The 18,538-nt window shown below is 43.3% G+C and overlaps 2 protein-coding genes across 5 annotated transcripts in view; both read left to right on the top strand.

The window, feature by feature from the left end:
- Window positions 1-8,360, top strand: part of mid1 (midline 1) — a 55,736-nt gene extending 47,376 nt beyond the window's left edge. For 2 of the 4 annotated variants that reach the window (XR_014628921.1, XR_014628922.1), the window contains exons 9-11: window positions 1,227-1,431; window positions 4,851-5,570; window positions 5,887-8,360. Coding sequence is in view for 2 of the 4 variants with exons in the window: in XM_084420909.1 (XP_084277035.1) it covers window positions 1,227-1,431; window positions 4,851-5,199 (554 nt within the window). In the remaining 2 variants the exon portion in view is untranslated. Of the gene's footprint in view, window positions 1-1,226; window positions 1,432-4,850 lie in introns of all 4 variants that reach the window. The other 2 variants (XM_084420909.1, XM_084420908.1) reach the window with 1 other exon arrangement.
- Window positions 8,361-9,068: 708 nt separating this feature from the next.
- cog3 (component of oligomeric golgi complex 3) overlaps window positions 9,069-18,538 on the top strand; it is a 29,972-nt gene continuing 20,502 nt past the window's right edge. Inside the window, exons 1-11 of the mRNA XM_084421687.1 lie at window positions 9,069-9,287; window positions 10,718-10,864; window positions 12,705-12,766; window positions 13,199-13,364; window positions 14,728-14,802; window positions 14,877-14,969; window positions 15,047-15,172; window positions 15,252-15,332; window positions 16,209-16,252; window positions 16,375-16,501; window positions 18,103-18,194. Of these exons, the coding sequence (XP_084277813.1) occupies window positions 9,114-9,287; window positions 10,718-10,864; window positions 12,705-12,766; window positions 13,199-13,364; window positions 14,728-14,802; window positions 14,877-14,969; window positions 15,047-15,172; window positions 15,252-15,332; window positions 16,209-16,252; window positions 16,375-16,501; window positions 18,103-18,194 (1,187 nt within the window). The 5' untranslated portion in view covers window positions 9,069-9,113. The remainder of the gene's footprint in view (window positions 9,288-10,717; window positions 10,865-12,704; window positions 12,767-13,198; window positions 13,365-14,727; window positions 14,803-14,876; window positions 14,970-15,046; window positions 15,173-15,251; window positions 15,333-16,208; window positions 16,253-16,374; window positions 16,502-18,102; window positions 18,195-18,538) is intronic.

The following is an 18,538-nucleotide window of genomic DNA, read 5'->3' as shown; positions in this document are numbered from 1 at the left end:
GGTTTATTCTGAGATAACACACACTCTCTCTCACACACACACACACACACACACACACACACACACACACCTGAAGGTTTATTCTGAGATAACACACACACACACACACACACACACACACACCTGAAGGGGTCTATCCTGAGATAACACACACACACACACACACACACACACACACACCTGAAGGGGTTTATTCTGAGATAACACACACACACACACACACACACACCTGAAGGGGTCTATCCTGAGATAACACACACACACACCTGAAGGGGTTTATTCTGAGATAACACACACACACACACACACACACACACACCTGAAGGGGTCTATCCTGAGATAACACACACACACACCTGAAGGGGTTTATTCTGAGATAACACACACACACACACACACACACACACCTGAAGGGGTTTATTCTGAGATAACACACACACACACACACACGCACACACTTACACTATTCAATTCACTAAGAGTGAACAATACTTCAACAACATTTATTAATCTTAGTTAATATTAATTTCATAATTTACAAATACGTTATTAAAATCAAAGGTTGTATTTGTTAACATTAGTTAATTCCCTGTGAGCTAACATGAACAAACAATGAATTTTTATTAATGAACATTAACAAAGATTAACATATACAGTAACAAATATATTCCTCATTGTTAGTTCATATTAGTTAATACAGTAACTCATGTTAACTAATGAACCTTACTGTAAAGTGTTACGAGATGTTAGTGGACACTAATGGTTAGTGTGATTAAAGGCTTTAGGATTTCCTGCATGTTCAGCCGTGAATCGCTGTCATTGGCAACAGATGCATTCACGTTTTTGAAGTTTACACAGAGATTATAACGGTTTTCAAAATTTTTCAAAACTTGCACCTTGGAACATGTTTCAGAGTTTGTGCTCTCGTGCAAACACAGTTGTGTGTAAATGAACGGCCGGAACACATTAAAAGTTTCTGTTCTCTGTGAGAGCGGTGTGTGTTAGCGGCCCCTAAGTTAATACCTAATGATCTTTACAACGGAAGTGAATCAATCAAAACTAACTTTATCTGGACAATAACTTTATTCTAGAGCTGCTGTAAAGCCTAAACAATCTCTGTTACTGTAATCTCCTGTTATCACTGTAAAGCTGCTGTGAAACATCTGTACTGTTAAAGCGCTGTATAAATGAAGGAGACTTGACTTGACGCTGTTGTTGACTCTCAGGCCAGCCGTTCAAGCTCGACCCGAAGTCGGCCCACCGTAAGCTGAAGGTTTCTCACGACAGTCTGACGGTGGAGCGCGACGAAGCCTCGTCCATGAAGAGCCACGCTCAGGAGCGCTTCGGCTCCGGGAACTACGGCGTCACCGGGAACGTGTTCATCGACAGCGGACGCCACTACTGGGAGGTTCTGATCGGGGGGAGCACATGGTAACACACACACACACACACCTCGCCGGTCACGTTTTACACTTTACTTACCCTCGCACTTTGTAACACATCTTTCCCTCGCAGGTCAAAATGACCCGAAGCCCTAAAATTACTCTTTTTTTTGTTTGTTTTGTTATTTTTTATTTTATTTACCTTGTAATTACTAGATTTGATCAATAAATAATAAATAAAGAGTAATTTAAGCACATTCCTCACATTCTTTCAACTTAAATTCAAAATAACTCAATTTCATGCATAACCCTTTTAATTCAGCTCTAAATATCTTACATTGGGAGTCTTTGACCTCTTGTGGAAATAAAATAACATAACATGATATTTCATGGCTCTAGATGGCCTTATAGCTCTATATGAGCAAATGAGCTGTTCCTCTGGGTCCTAAAGTCCCAATCGCTGCCTCGTGTGTCTGGGCATTGAACACACTGAGGCAGCTTTTGTGGGTGAGTCATGTACCCATTGTGGGAAGATGACCATCGCGGAGCTGCGGTCGAGACTCTTGTTCCTGCAAAGGGGCGGAGTCCCCGTGCCTCTGCCTCGATCCAGTCCCCCTCAGAGGGTTGCTTCGGGTAGTGACATGGGAGACCTGAGGATTACTGTGAGTGCGTCTCCTTCGGGGAACCAACCCCCTAGGAGCCCTCACCCCTCTCACGCTCCGCAGCCAGTTGAGCTCACCACTCTCATCCGCCTCTACTATCGCCAGCAGGCAGCTGTGTGCAGTTCGAGAACGCAACCAAGCCGCCTCCTGCACCTCCTGCCTCGTGGAACCAGGTAAGTGTTGCACAGCACACTCAGACTCCGCTACGGGCCGCCTCCCAGAGAGAGCCTCCCGAGCCGAGTCCCTGTGTTCTACCTCGCTGCCCCACTCCGGGGTACGCCTACTGTCCCTTTGGTCCCGCTTGCACGGTCTCTACGAGCCTGGTTAGTGCTCCCCAGTCCATCTCGCTGGCTCATTCGGACCATCAGGCTCGGCTTGGCTATGCGATTCAGTTCGCCCGGCGTCCCCGCAAGTTTCGGGCCATCCACTCCACTACAGTGTGAGCAGCCGATGCCCATGTCTTGCGCGCGGAGATCGCAGTCCTACTGGCGAAGGACGCACTAGAGCCGGTCCCTCCAGCCGATATGAGGTCAGGGCACTACAGTCCCTACTTCATTGTACCCAAGAAAGGTGCTGGGTTACGACCGATCTTGGACCTGCGAGTTTTGAATCGGAGCCTCCATAAGCTACCGTTCAAAATGCTCACGCAGAAACGCATTTTCGAATGCATTCGATTGAGCCAAGACTGGTTTGCAGCGATCGACCTGAAGGACGTGTACTTTCATTTCTCGATTCTTCCACAACACAGGCCGTTTCTGCGCTTTGCGTTCGAGGGTCGAGCATATCAGTACAAGGTCCTGCCCTGCGGGCTGTCCCTGTCTCCCTGTGTCTTCATGAAAGTCACGGAGGGGGCCCTTGTTCCCATGAGAGAACAGGGCGTTTGCATTCTCAACTATCTCGACGACTGGCTCATACTAGCACACTCTCGAGATCAGTTATGCGAACACAGGGACCTCGTGCTCAGGCACCTCAGCCAGCTGGGCCTTCAGATCAGCTGGGAAAAGAACAAACTCGCCCCCGTGCAAAGGATCTCTTTTCTCGGTATGGAGTTGGATTCGGTCGCACAGACAGCGCGCCTCACAGAGCAACGCGCTCAGTCGGTGCTGAACTACTTGAACACGTTCAAAGGACAACACTGCAACCGTTGCGTACATCAACCGCCAAGGTGGTCTACGCTCCCGTCACATGTCGCAACTCGCCCGCCCACATGTCGCAACTCACCCGCCATCTCCTCCTCTGGAGTCGCTTCGGGCCATGTATGTCCCCGGTGTGCTCAACCGTGTGGCCCACGAGCTGTCACGAGCTGTGCTCCCGGGAGAATGGCGACTCCACCCCCAGGCGGTTCAGCTGATTTGGAGAGAGTTCGGGGAGGCTCAGGTAGACCTGTTTGCCTCCTCAGAGACCTCCCACTGCCAGCGGTTTTACTCCCTGACCGAGGGAACACTCGGCACGGACGCACTGGAACACAGCTGGCCCCGGGGCCTCCGCAAATAGGCATTTCCCCCAGTGAGCCTACTTGCACAGACTCTGTGCAAAGTCAGGGAGGACGAGGAGCAGGTCCTTCTGGTGGCTCCTTATTGGCCCAACTGGACTTGGTTCCCAGAACTCATGCTCTTCGTGACAGTCCCTCCCTGGCTCGTTCCTTTGAGGAAGGATCTTCTAACTCAGAGACGGGGCACCCTATGGCACCCGCATCCGGACCTCTGGAAACTCCCATGTCTGGTCCCTGGACGGGATGTGGAGGTTCTAGGTGACTTATCCCCGGAGGTACTTAACACCATCACTTCTGCATGAGCGCCGTCTACGAGACGTGCATACGCCTTGAAGTGGAACCTGTTCGTCGAATGGTGTTCCTCTCGCAGAGAGGACCCCCGAAGATGTTCGATAGGGTCAGTGCTTTCCTTCTTGCAGCAAGGGTTGGAGTGAAGGCTGTCTCCCTCCACCCTCAAAGTACATGCTGCCGCTATTTCAGCATATCATGACCACATAGATGGCAAAACAGTTGGAAAGCGCGACCTGGTCGTCAGGTTCCTTAGGAGGGCGTTCCTTTCCTCGACCCCCCTCCATACCCTCTTGGGACCTTTCCCTGGTGCTTCGAGCACTTCAGGATGCTCCCTTTGAGCCTTTGCAGTCAGCAGACTTAAAGCTTCTCTCCTTGAAGACTTTGCTGCTGATTGCACTGGCCTCGATCAAGAGGGTAGGGGACCTGCAAGCATTTTCGGTCGACGAATTGTGCCTAGAGTTTGGGCTGGGTGACAACCATGTTGTACTGAGACCCCGGCCTGGCTATGTGCCCAAGCTTCCTACCACTCCCTTTAGAGATCAGGTAGTGAACCTGCAAGCGCTGCCCCTGGAGGAGGCAGACCCAGCCCTGGCTTTGTTTCAGGCTTGGCTCCCACGATGCGAGGCTGCACAGTTGATGCAAATGAGTTTGGCTTGTTTTAGTTTCACTCTAAGTTTATTTGGCCTCTCTAGCGAGATCCCTATTCGTCGGTCACCATGATGTACGTCTCCGTTCCCTCCCTCAGGGAACGAGGGTTACCATATGTAACCGAGACGATTTATATATACAAAATAATTATACATAGTACACACACATATATTATGTAAACAGACTTTTATTTTGGATGCAATAAATCGCGATGAATCGTTTCCCAGCACTAGCTATATTGTAATAATATTTCACTGTTCTGTATCAGCCTTGGTGAGCAGATCTGACGTTGTTCAGAATCTCCTAATAGATCTGAACTGTAAATGTTACAGCTGGAATGATAGCTCTGTATTGATGCTCTGTCATTTCTCTCAGGTTTGCGATTGGTATCGCATATAAATCGGCTCCCAAACACGGATGGGTGGGGAAGGACTCGACGTCGTGGGTCTTGAGTCGCTGCAACACCTCGTGGGCCGTGCGCCACAACAGTAAAGAGTTCCCCATCGAGCCGTCTCCGCACATGCGGCGCCTGGGCGTTCTGCTGGACTACGACTCCGGGTCGCTGGCGTTCTACGACGCCGCAGGAACACAGCACCTCCACACCTTCGACATCTCCTTCTCTCAGCCCATCTGCCCCGTCTTCAGCGTGTGGAACAAGTGCTTGACCGTCCTGACCGGGCTGCCCATTCCCGACCACCTGGAGACCGGCGACGCGCACGACTGAACCCACGTCACGAGCTTCCGTCACACGCCTGCTGTTAACATGCGTTTAGATGACGTCAGTGTACCAGTCAAAAACAGGCCAAAACACGTCAATATACCAGAATCAGTGCAAACGCCAATCAAAAACAGGCCAAAAACACGTCAGTGTACCAGAACCAGTGCAAACGCCAATCAAAAACACATCAGTGTACCAGAATCAGCACAAACACCAATCAAAAACAGGCCAAAACACGTCAGTGTACCAGAACCAGTGCAAACGCCAATCAAAAACACATCAGTGTACCAGAATCAGCACGTTTGCCAATCAAAAACAGGCCAAAAACACGTCAGTGTACCAGAACCAGTGCAAACGCCAATCAAAAACACATCAGTGTACCAGAATCAGCACAAACACCAATCAAAAACACATCAGTGTACCAGAATCAGCACAAACACCAATCAAAAACAGGCCAAAACACATCAGTGTACCAGAACCAGTGCAAACGCCAATCAAAAACAGGCCAAAACACGTCAGTGTACCAGAACCAGTGCAAACGCCAATCAAAAACACATCAGTGTACCAGAATCAGCACAAACGCCAATCAAAAACACATCAGTGTACCAGAATCAGCACAAACACCAATCAAAAACACATCAGTGTACCAGAATCAGCACAAACACCAATCAAAAACAGGCCAAAACACATCAGTGTACCAGAACCAGTGCAAACGCCAATCAAAAACAGGCCAAAACACGTCAGTGTATCTTTAAACTGCAAGCGTTTACTACAAGTATCCTAATCCCACAGGAAAACCGCAAACTTGGCTTGAAGTGCAGATTTAAAGGGCCAGTTCACCTGAAAATGATCATTCTGTCGTCATGTCGCTCCAGACCTGTAAGATGTTCCTTCATCTGAGAAAAGCTAATGAGGAGATTTTTAATGAAATCTGAGAAATCACTCAGAACATTCATAAAGAGATGCTAAAATAAATCCATATGAATGAGACTTGGATCAAGAGTTATTTTACCATCTCTTTATGAATGTATGTAAACGAGTTTTGGGTGAACAGACTTCAGATGGAGGGACAGAAATCTCTCAGACTTCATTCAAACATCTTCATGCGTGTTCTAAAGATGAAGGAGAGTTCGGAACGACATGAGCGCGAGTAAATGATGAGAGAGTTTTTATTTTTGGGTGAACTGTCCCTTTAAGGCCAAAATATTTTTATTTTCATGCACTGCTCAATTTCAAGACTTTTTGGCTATTTGGCTTTTCATAATGTGTTTTTCAGATTAGTGGAAAGAAAATGCACTTTAAAGTGTTTATTTTATTGCACTTTATCTATTCGCGTCGGTCAGTTTCAATCTCAACGCAGTCAGAAATCTCTTTACACACACCAAACTTTACAGTTTTATTGATATTCATACACTGAAGGTGTTCAGATATAATTCACCTGATGTTTTCTGTCGGTTGACAGTATTTAAGAGCAAAAATGCAGTGATAAAAAGATAAATCAATAATCCCCTCTGTGAATTATGAATCTGGTTTTATCCAATGATTTCTGCTCTGGAAATGTATGCAAATGAGTGCTTTTTTAATTAGCATAATGCCTCATTATACGCATAATGCCTCATTTGCATATTTAAACATTTCAGAAAACTTGCCATACAATTTTTTTTTTGCAGTTCTTAATATAATCACTCATCTGAGCGCGTATGATGATAAATATGAGTTATATTATTGTGTTGAGCTGAACAGGGCCGTGTTTCTCCTGACAGATGAGATGCATGTTAACACCGGTGTAAAACCTGCAGAACGGCACAGATAAACACATATAGTTCACTATACTCTTCCCGGGTTCACCTCATAATACTCGCTTGACCTACATCCCATAATTAAGCACCTTGAATGCTAATAGTCGACATCCGAGCAGAATTATGTATGACTCTTCTGCCTCCTGCACCTCGACTCACTTTATTTACTCGTTCTGTAGGGTTTTAGTATGAGATGTTATTCATGAACTGGAATCACACCATTTACTCTTCTGATCCTCAATATCAGAAAACACAATGATTTGAATGAAGATATAGAAGTACACAAACAACAGAGTGATTGTGCACAAAAGAAAAATACAGCAAATGTTTGATTCCCTCTTCAGTGCTTAAACGATATAGACACTCACAGTTTACACTGTTTTATCTCGGAAATAAGGTTATTTTCCCTTTTTTTTAATTCAATTTTGTACAAAATTCTCTTAAAGGGTGTGTGTGTAGGATTGAGGAACCCTTGTTATGAACCTAAACCTCAGTCGACAGGTTTTCAGAGACGACCCGGAGAGTCCAGGACGTTTCTTGGTTTCCTCACGAGATGTTCACGATGGAAGCTCGTGTCCGACACAGAATTCAACATTTTAAAAGAGAATTCTGACTTTATTTCTCAGAATTGCGTGTTATAAAGTCCGAATTGGTGATATAAAAACATGCAATTCTGAGAAAAAAGTCAGAATTGTGAGATAAAAAGTCACAATTAGCTGTTTTATTTGTGTATTCTGCGGCGGAAACGAGCTAGTTCACACATTGGCAATAAAGAAAGTGACGAATACATGAACAGTTCTCACACACACACACCCCCTTTAACTTCTGCCAATCTTATTAAAATAATGAGTCATTAATAATGAGTAATTTACATGCAGTTACTGAACACTTGAGCTGTTCTGAAGAGTCATTTATGAAACCTGCACTTCTGTGTGTCCGACCTTTACTCTGCAACTCTGCAGGAAAACTGTGATGTTTCATTTGATTAATTTAATTTCTAAAATGATTATTTTTGGTCCCGCTTTGCTTATCATGTGTGCCATGAAAGTATGGATATATATCCTTTATAGTGGAGTAATTATTTAACTGAGGCGTGTGTTGATAAAGGGATGCTCGTTAACGATCGGCTGAACGATAAATCAATGTTTTATTATAAATGTGTTATTGCAGATTGAGGAGCTCCTGCTGCACTTATGCATGATTTACTTTTACTTTTCTTTTGCCCTTTTCTGGAAATGCTTCTAAAATCTTGTTCAATGTACAGTGTTACACTTATATTTTGTATTTCAAATGATTTTTTTTTTCCTGAGTTAAAAAAAATGTTCAAAAATGTCCTGCCCTAGAATAATAAAATAGTTTGTCCCATTATCAGTGTGAATGATTGCCTCTAAATATTCAGATATTTGTGATGTACAATAGAAGATTCAAATATTGAAGAAGATTATAATGAAACGCTTTTTAAGTTAAGCTTTATAGGCTCCAATCATTAAAATCTGATATATACTGATATATATACATATATATACACACACACACACACAGTACCAGACAAAAGTTTGGATACATTTCTGTTTTTAATGTCTCTTCTTCTCTCCTCATCTATTTGATCAACAGTTTTCAACACTGATAATAATCATAAATGTTTCTTGATCATCAAATCCTCATATTAGAGTGATTTCTGAAGGATCATGTGACACTGAAGAAGACTGGAGTAATGATGCTGAACATTCAGCTTTGATCACAGGAATAAATTACACTTTACTGTATATTCACATAGAGAACAGCTGATTTACAGTAGAATTATATTTTACTATTTTTACTGTATTTCTGATCAGATAAATGCAGCTTTGATGAGCAGAAGAGACTTTCAAAATCATTAAAAAGTCATATATATATATATATATTTAGTAGAATATATTTTCTACAATAATACTTTACAAAGCTACTCTGTTTATTTTCTTTTCATTTTAATATACCTGAAATATAATGACGTTGTTTAAATGAATTTATTATCTGATGGTGACGAGGAAGTGAACGCCGTTCACTGATTGGTAGCCGGCGCATAGACTCCGCCCCACACGGAAGTAGCGTCCGTGTAGGTGACGTCGAGTGTTGTTGTCCATGATGGCGTCTTCCACAGAACAGAGTCTCCTAGAACTCACTGATAAAGAAACCCGAGAGAAACTCTCACACTGGGACCGTCGCGCGGATCCAATGGCGCCGTTAACGGACAAACAGACCGACTCGGTTCTGGAGATCCGCGCAGCCGCAGAAGAGACGCTTCTTCCCGCTGAGGTGTGCTAACATCACACACAACATTCTCTATACACACACACTTCTGCTCTGTAGTGCAGGTGTAGCCTGTCTGCTAACATCTCACACACAACATTCTCTATACACACACACACTTCTGCTCTGTAGTGCAGGTGTAGCCTGTCTGCTAGCATTTCACACACACACACACACACACACACACACACACACACACTTCTGCTCTGTAGTGCACTAGGATCAGCTCATGCCCGGGTTAGATAGGGTTAGTGTGTTATGATCTGTTAGTGTGTGGAAGCTTGCCACGTCTAACACCTTCCAGTATGCAAATGAGTCTGTTTAGCTAAACAAGACTTGCGTTTAACTTTGATAACTATTGAAAGTGCTTAAGTTTAGTTTAAGCAAGGCTTCACAAACCAGCAGAACCCCTTGACCTAAATAAGGGGGTTTAAACTGGGGGAAGGTTTAGTGAAAAACAGGGTAAATGTGTAAAAAAATAAATAAAATAATAATAAAAAGATTCAACTAAATAAACAAAGAAATTAGATTAAAACAATAAATGGATAAATAAACAAATCCCTTTAACAGTACAGTACTAGATTGTGTAGGGAAAAGTAATGGAAAGGACTAAATATTTCCCAAATAATATTTTACACATATTTATAATATACATTTTTCACTCGTTGTACATAAATATATAACTTCCTTTTTATATTTTTATATTATATTATATACTTTTATATTATATACTTTTTATATTTTAGGGTCAAGTATATATATATCTGTCACATCTATAACAAAAAACATTACAATTAATAATGAGATATTAAGTCATTTTAACCTTTAAAAATATAATGATTTTTACAATGTTTTCTTTTTTGAAGTGTGCTATTTTAATAAGCCTCTGAATGAAACTTTTTTTGTCAAATGTTAGTTTGTAAACTATTTGTTCTTGTGCATATTTCTTTAAAAATCTATTGTAACAGACGTTCCTTCGTCTTAATAAATGGTTACACTTTATTTCAAGTCCACATTAGACACTCGACTGACTGTAAGCAGATGATCCGCTAACTCTGGAGTATCAGTGCTGTTGGGTTCGGGTTAGTCGGGTACACGTGTAGTCAGTACAATATCTGATGGGAGAATCAAAGTAAAGTGTTATCAGATATTAAGCAGAAGGTCTACTAATACTCTAATGACTGTAATAATGCAACAAAGTTTGTTTTATTATTAACAAAAGTCCAGCTTGAGGAAGTTCAGTGATGGTTCATTTTTGTTGTAAAAAAGTTATTAATTTAGTTCATTTATATATATTTATATATAGCGGCTCTGAAGAAAAGCGTGATGTCATTGTCCAGCTCAGTTCAGCTCTCATATAATAGTGTCAGTGCAGGAGATCAATATTATTGTTAAATATTACAGTAAATGTTTAATATTTGTGAATGTTTGTTCAGCTGCCGATCGAGGACATCTGCGGCCTGACGTCTCGCTCTCTGCGCTCGTGTTTCTCAGCCACTCTCCCCGAGTCCACCGAGGAAGCTCTTCTGCAGGGCTTCCAGATGCTGGAGCTGGAGAACCACACCATCCAGACGGCTCAGCAGGTTCTGACACACACACACACACACACACACACACACACACACACACACACACACACACCATCCAGACGGCTCAGCAGGTTCTGACACACACACACACACACACACACACACACACACCATCCAGACGGCTCAGCAGGTTCTGACACACACACACACACACACACACACACACCATCCAGACGGCTCAGCAGGTTCTGACACACACACACACACACACACACACACACACCACACCATCCAGACGGCTCAACAGGTTCTGACACACACACACACACACACACACACACACACACACACACTGACACACACTGACACACACACACACCACACCATCCAGACGGCTCAGCAGGTTCTGACACACACCACTGACACACACACTGACACACACACACCACTCACACAGACCACTGACACACATACTGACACACACCACTGACACACACACACACCACTGACACACACACACACACACCACTGACACACACACACACACACACCACTGACACACACACACCACTGACACACACACACACACCACTGACACACACACACACACACACCACTGACACACACACACACACCACTGACACACACACACACACCACTGACACACACACACACACACACACACACACACCACTGACTGATGTTATTTCATGCACAATGTGACCCTGGACCACAAAGCCACTCACAAGGGTCAATTTTTAGAAATTGAGATTTATACATCATCTGAAAGCTGAATAAATAAGCTATTATAATAATATAATAAGGACAGTATTTGGTCGAGATGCTTCTATTTGAAGATCTGGAATCTGAGGGTGCAAAAAAATCTACACATTGAGAAAGTTGTTCGTTTAAGTTGGCGATTGTGCTGCACTCACTCACACAAACACCTTCTTTATATATTTATGGTTGGAAATGTACAAAATATCTTCATGATCTTTACTTAATATCCTAATGATTTTTGGCATAAAAGAAAAAGTGATAATTGTGGCCCATACAGTGTGTTACAGTGTGTTACAGTGTGTTACAGTGTGTGTTACAGTGTGTTACAGTGTGTTGCAGTGTGTTACAGTGTGTGTTACAGTGTGTGTTACAGTGTGTGTTACAGTGTGTGTTACAGTGTGTGTTACAGTGTGTTACAGTGTGTTGCAGTGTGTTACAGTGTGTGTTACAGTGTGTTACAGTGTGTGTTACAGTGTGTTACAGTGTGTTACAGTGTGTTACAGTGTGTTACAGTGTGTTACAGTGTGTTACAGTGTGTTACAATGTGTTGCTGCTATTGCCACAGATAAACCCGTGCGACTCGAGACTGGGTTTGTGATCAGGGTCACATATAAAGTCCAGTTAAATTATTAGACGTTCTGCAGAGGCTGTAAGTGCGGCGTACAGTAGTGTTCAAAAGCTGACATTGGCCTACTTAAAAAAAAATGTAATATTTTCCTCATATTTTGATGGGTTAATCAGACCAGTAGAGTCATTAAAGCAGATATCCCTCTGGACGTCACTTCTGGACTCTGGTGTACATAAAACTCACGTAATGTGAATAATATACATATTATAAACGGCAGAAATGGCAGGAGTATGTTGTTAATCTCTTAGTATTTTATACAGTAAATAAATAACATAAAATAAAAGCAAATAAATATAATTGAAAAAATAAATAAATAAAATTAAAATAAGTAAAATAATTATATTAAGTTACATAAATAATATAATAAAATATTACACTTCACTCTGGACGAATGAAAGCGTTCACAGACTCTGTAGTTTGTGTTTCTGTGTCTGTTGTTTGATTGACATCATCATCACATGACTAATGACATCATCTGTCCGTCAGTTTTTCTCCTGGTTCTCGAAGCTGCAGGTTCAGATGGATCAAGATGAAGCCAGTAAGTACAGGTGTGTGTCCCATCTCTCCCAGTTCTCAGTGTGCACACGTCAGTTTTACATTATTAGGAGGAATGCTTCAAATTAAATTTGTCATTGTTATAGTTCACGGTTAGCCCTGACTTTACTCTTTCTTTTAACTATTTCTTAAATGATTGTGAGCGTATATGAGCAGTAACACTAAAAGCTGATGTTGGATCAGTAGCTTAGTTGGGGACATTTAATATTCAACAGTATTATTGACACCAGTATATGAGAACTGACCTGAGCTGATGATTTATACCAGAAATAGGCAGAAACGAAACGTGTCCCACATTTAGTCCTTGAATTCGAGAGTATTGGACCTGGAAAGTCCTTGAGTTGAGGTGTGGGAACCCTGATTGTAAAAAGCGCTGTATAAGTAAAGGTGACTTGACTTGAGCCCGATGGGTCTTGGCTCCACAGGAGGACCCGAGATGTGCTGAACGGGTATCAGGAGCAGTGCGATGCGATCCTGAACGACGTGAACGCGGCGCTGGAGCACCTGGACTCTCTGCAGAAGCAGTATCTCTTCGTGTCCAACAAAACTGGAACGCTTCACGAGGCCTGTGAACAACTCCTGAAGGAGCAGGTCTGAGGAGATCTCAATCACAAGCTCACACACACACACACACACCTGAAGGAGCAGGTCTGAGGAGATCTCAATCACAAGCTCACACACACACACACACACCTGAAGGAGCAGGTCTGAAGAGATCTCCTCAATCACAAGCTCACACACACACACACACACACCTGAAGGAGCAGGTCTGAAGAGATCTCCTCAATCACAAGCTCACACACACACACACACACACACACACCTGAAGGAGCAGGTCTGAAGAGATCTCCTCAATCACAAGCTCACACACACACACACACACACACACACACACACACACCTGAAGGAGCAGGTCTGAAGAGATCTCCTCAATCACAAGCTCACACACACACACACACACACACACACACCTGAAGGAGCAGGTCTGAAGAGATCTCCTCAATCACAAGCTCTCACACACACACACACACACACACACACCTGAAGGAGCAGGTCTGAAGAGATCTCCTCAATCACAAGCTCTCACACACACACACACACACACACACACACACCTGAAGGAGCAGGTCTGAAGAGATCTCCTCAATCACAAGCTCACACACACACACACACACACACACACCTGAAGGAGCAGGTCTGAAGAGATCTCCTCAATCACAAGCTCACACACACACACACACACACACACACCTGAAGGAGCAGGTCTGAAGAGATCTCCTCAATCACAAGCTCACACACACACACACACACACACACACACACACACCTGAAGGAGCAGGTCTGAAGAGATCTCCTCAATCACAAGCTCACACACACACACACACACACACACACCTGAAGGAGCAGGTCTGAAGAGATCTCCTCAATCACAAGCTCACACACACACACACACACACACACACACACCTGAAGGAGCAGGTCTGAAGAGATCTCAATCACAAGCTCACACACACACACACACACACACACACACACACCTGAAGGAGCAGGTCTGAAGAGATCTCCTCAATCACAAGCTCACACACACACACACACACACACACCTGAAGGAGCAGGTCCGAAGAGATCTCAATCACAAGCTCACACACACACACACACACACACACACACACACACACACACACACACACACACACACACACATCCGCTCAGACGTGTGTGAAGAAGAGTCTCTTCTGCTCAACAAAGCTGTTTATCTGATCAAAAATGCAGTACAATGTTCAGCATCATTACTCCAGTCTTCAGTGTCACATGATCCTCCAGAAATCATTCTAATATGAGGATTTGATGATCAAGAAACATTTATGATTATTATGAGTGTTATTAACAGCGTGTGTGTGATCATAGAGGCGTTCACACAGGGTTATTAAACTTCTCTCTCCGTCATCTACAGTCAGAGCTGGTGGACCTCGCCGAGAGCATCCAGGAGAAACTCTCATACTTTAATGAACTGGAAAACATAAACACGGTAATGCCTCGCTGCCGTCTCCAAAGTGTGTTCGTCACGTGTTCGTCATCTATTAATCGACTCTCCTCCTGTAGAAACTCAACTCCACAACGTTATCGGTGAACAGCGAGGGATTCATCCCGATGCTCTCCAAATTAGATGAATGCATCGAATATGTTTCATCACATGTAAGCAAAGCATCCAGTAGAATCTCAAGCATGAGTTTGGAACATGTGTGTAATCTATTCCTCCTGCTTTCTTTCAGCCAAATTTCAAAGATTACCCAGTGTATCTCAGCAAATTCAAGCAGTGCCTGTCCAAAGCCATGTATCTCATCAAGAGCCACACTGTGAACACCATGCAGAACCTCACCAGTCAGCTGACCAAAAGAGTGCGTTTACTATAGTGAAGCCCAGCTGGTTATTATACCTCGGCGGACTGTATAATCATCTGTGTGTGTTGATTGACAGGACCCGCTGGGCGCTCCGAACGCAGACAACGCCTTCACGCTCTACTACGTGAAGTTCAGAGCGGCGGCTCCTAAAGTTCGAGTAAGTGCAACCGTTCGCTTGACACCAGACCTAACCCGCCCTAACCCTGACCCCCACCAGACCTAACCCACCCTAACCCTAACCCCCAACCAGATCTAACCCACCCTAACCCTGACCCCCACCAGACCTAACCCACCCTAACCCCCCACCAGATCTAACCCACCCTAACCCTAACCCCCACCAGACCTAACCCACCCTAACCATAACCCCCCACCAGATCTAACCCTAACCCCCCACCAGATCTAAGCCTAACCATAACCCCCCACCAGATCTAACCCTAACCATAACCCCCCACCAGACATAACCCCCCACCAGACCTAACCCACCCTAATCATAACCCCCCACCAGATCTAACCCTAACCATAACCCCCCACCAGATCTAAGCCTAACCATAACCCCCCACCAGACCTAACCCACCCTAACCCCCCACCAGATCTAACCCACCCTAACCATAACCCCCCACCAGATCTAACCCTAACCATAACCCCCCACCAGACATAACCCCCCACCAGACCTAACCCACCCTAATCATAACCCCCCACCAGATCTAACCCACCCTAACCCTAACCCCCCACCAGATCTAACCCACCCTAACCCTAACCCCCCACCAGATCTAACCCACCCTAACCATAACCCCCCACCAGATCTAACCCTAACCCTAATTCGACCTGTTTAACCCTGCATGTGCAATAAGTCTTTTTTGGAAATGGAATAGTTTATTAAACCTTTTAATCCCCCCCAAAAAAGTATTATTTTTAATGCATCAGGCTTTTATGACTCATAAAGTGAGAAAATGGAGGAAAAAAACAACCTCAAATGGTGTCTGAATAATTTTTGGTTTGACTGTATATATTATTTTTTGTGTGTTTGTTTCAGAGGCTCATTGAGCAAGTCGAACAGCGGTCTGAAATAATCCCAGAGTAAGTGACGGAGAATGTTTTTGGTTCACTGGTTCAACCTTCAGCAATGAGTAATGTTGGAAAGTTTGGATCATCGTTCTTCCACCAATGCCGTGTAATGAGGAAGACCTCTTCTCTGTCAGGTATCAGCAGCTCTTGGATGAGATTCACCAGTGTTATCTGGACCAGAGAGAACTTCTGCTCAGTCCCAGTATAAACTCCACCATCACGGACCTCACCGGCCAGAACAACAAGGATCACTGCGCTCTGGTGAGCGAATCAGCTTCTGCCTCTCTTTAGGGAAATCATACTAAAATCATCGTTAGTTATTGTTTCTCTTAGTGTTCTTCTTATCATTCCTCCTCCTTCCGGTCGAGTTCATGGCAGCCCATAGAAGCGCTTGCAGGAAAATTATGAAATTTGGCACAAAGATAGAGAACAGTCTGAATATTAACCACAGCACATTTGGAGTCTCTAACTCATTCCCTCTAGCGCCACCAAGTGTCCGAAGTTGCGCTTATGTTTATAATAATCAGGATGATTCGATTGCACCATGACGTCATTCTACGCCATGAACACGTACTTTTTTAACTCGTTCTTGACGGTTAGTCTGATTTGGACAAAACTTGGTTCAGATCGTGTTTGCAAAAAGTTACGTTAAAGCTTTTTGATAGACCCAACCGTTCTTGAATAACGTGCGAGTGGATTTGAGGATGCAAAGCTATATCTCGAAGACGTAGAGCACGTCAAAATGAGCTTTTTATTGCTATATTACAAAGCTGCTTAGTCATACACTCTAGTTTCTAATTTTTTATTGGTTAATGTTTTTATCTTGTGTTTTGACCGGGACCGTAGTACTTAGCTTCGTTCCTTCATATAAAAATGTGTTTGGAATGACAATAAAAGACCCTTGAACCTTGAAATGGATGAAATCTCCGCAACGCTCTTGTGTATTGAAACAAATATTGGTACGTGTCGTCACAAGCATGACCTGAGGCTACTTGCAGAGTTTCGGCACAGCGCCACCTACTGGTCAGGAGATATACAAAAAATTGGTATTGATATTACAAGTACAGCATACTGAGTCATATGATAGCCAGTTTTTTCATGTCGTCCAATTTAGGGCGTCGCCCATGTAGAAAAAAGCTGTATTTTTGGAGCTCATTAGCATATTGTTACGAAACTCGTATGTGTGTTGGCACCATGCCCGGAAGGTACTCAAAAAGTTTAGAGACAGCGCCATCTTGTGATCAAATTATAATGAAATTTCAAAACATGCTAATGTTTTTGATTCATTTAGCTTATTTTAAACTTTAAGTTATACCGAGGACAGTCATACCAATTGTCATATTTGTTCAAAATTGCTGTCCAACATTTTGAATGTCTTTGAAAACATACTTTTTTTAACTCCTTCCAATGAACGTTGATCCAATTTTCACCAAAATCGGCTCAGATCATATTCAGACTTTTTGATAGACCAAACCGTTTTCGAACACATCATCGAAATTGATGTCATGATGCAAAGCTGATTCTAAAACTCATATTAACACCAAACTTGTGTGTGTGTGTCATTGTTTCTTCACACTGACCACATGACCTCAGTTTGGTTCTGTGCTTGGCCCTGTTAATCGCTGCATTTTGTATTTTGTTTTGTATTGTTTTCCCTGAGCTTTACATTTGTCTGGAGTTGTGGAAGTTCAGAATGACCAATTTTTGCAGTTTTGTTTTTGCTTTTGTGTTCGCTCTTGACTGAAAGTTACATGGGACATTGGGACGCTGTATCTTAGCATATCAAAGACAGTGTAATTCCTAATGATATGAGCTCATTACTGATAATGTTCAGCTGGTGATTGGAGTTGTTGATGTTTCAGGTGCGCAGTGGCTGTGCGTTCATGGTCCACGTTTGTCAAGATGAACACCAGCTTTACAATGAGTTCTTCTCCAAACCCTCGTCCAAACTGGAGTGAGTACCAGACACTCGTCAGGTTCAAGGAATCATCCAGACATGAAAACTGTTGTATTGTCTTTACTGCATGAAAGAAAGAAATCAACGCTTTTATTGAACAAGGATGCATTAAATTGATCAAAAGTGACAGTAAAGACATTTAGAATCAGGGTTTGAAATGAACTTTTTCACTCACCGGCCAATTTGGCTACTAAATCTTTAAGTTACCAGCTATTCTGAACTTCTACTAGCCAAAACAAAAGAAAAGGAAAAAAGAATGAACTAGATTAACTACGTCACAGCTTTGTTTGCGTAGTGACGTGCGTGTTCGAGTAAGCCAGATATGAGTCTGCGCAATACGC

The sequence above is a fragment of the Rutilus rutilus genome, assembly GCF_951802725.1.
Source record: "Rutilus rutilus genome assembly, chromosome: 10".
Classification (NCBI taxonomy): Eukaryota; Metazoa; Chordata; class Actinopteri; order Cypriniformes; family Leuciscidae; genus Rutilus; species Rutilus rutilus.
The sequence above is the reverse complement of the archived record's forward strand: the minus strand, read 5'-3'. Positions and strand labels throughout refer to the sequence as shown.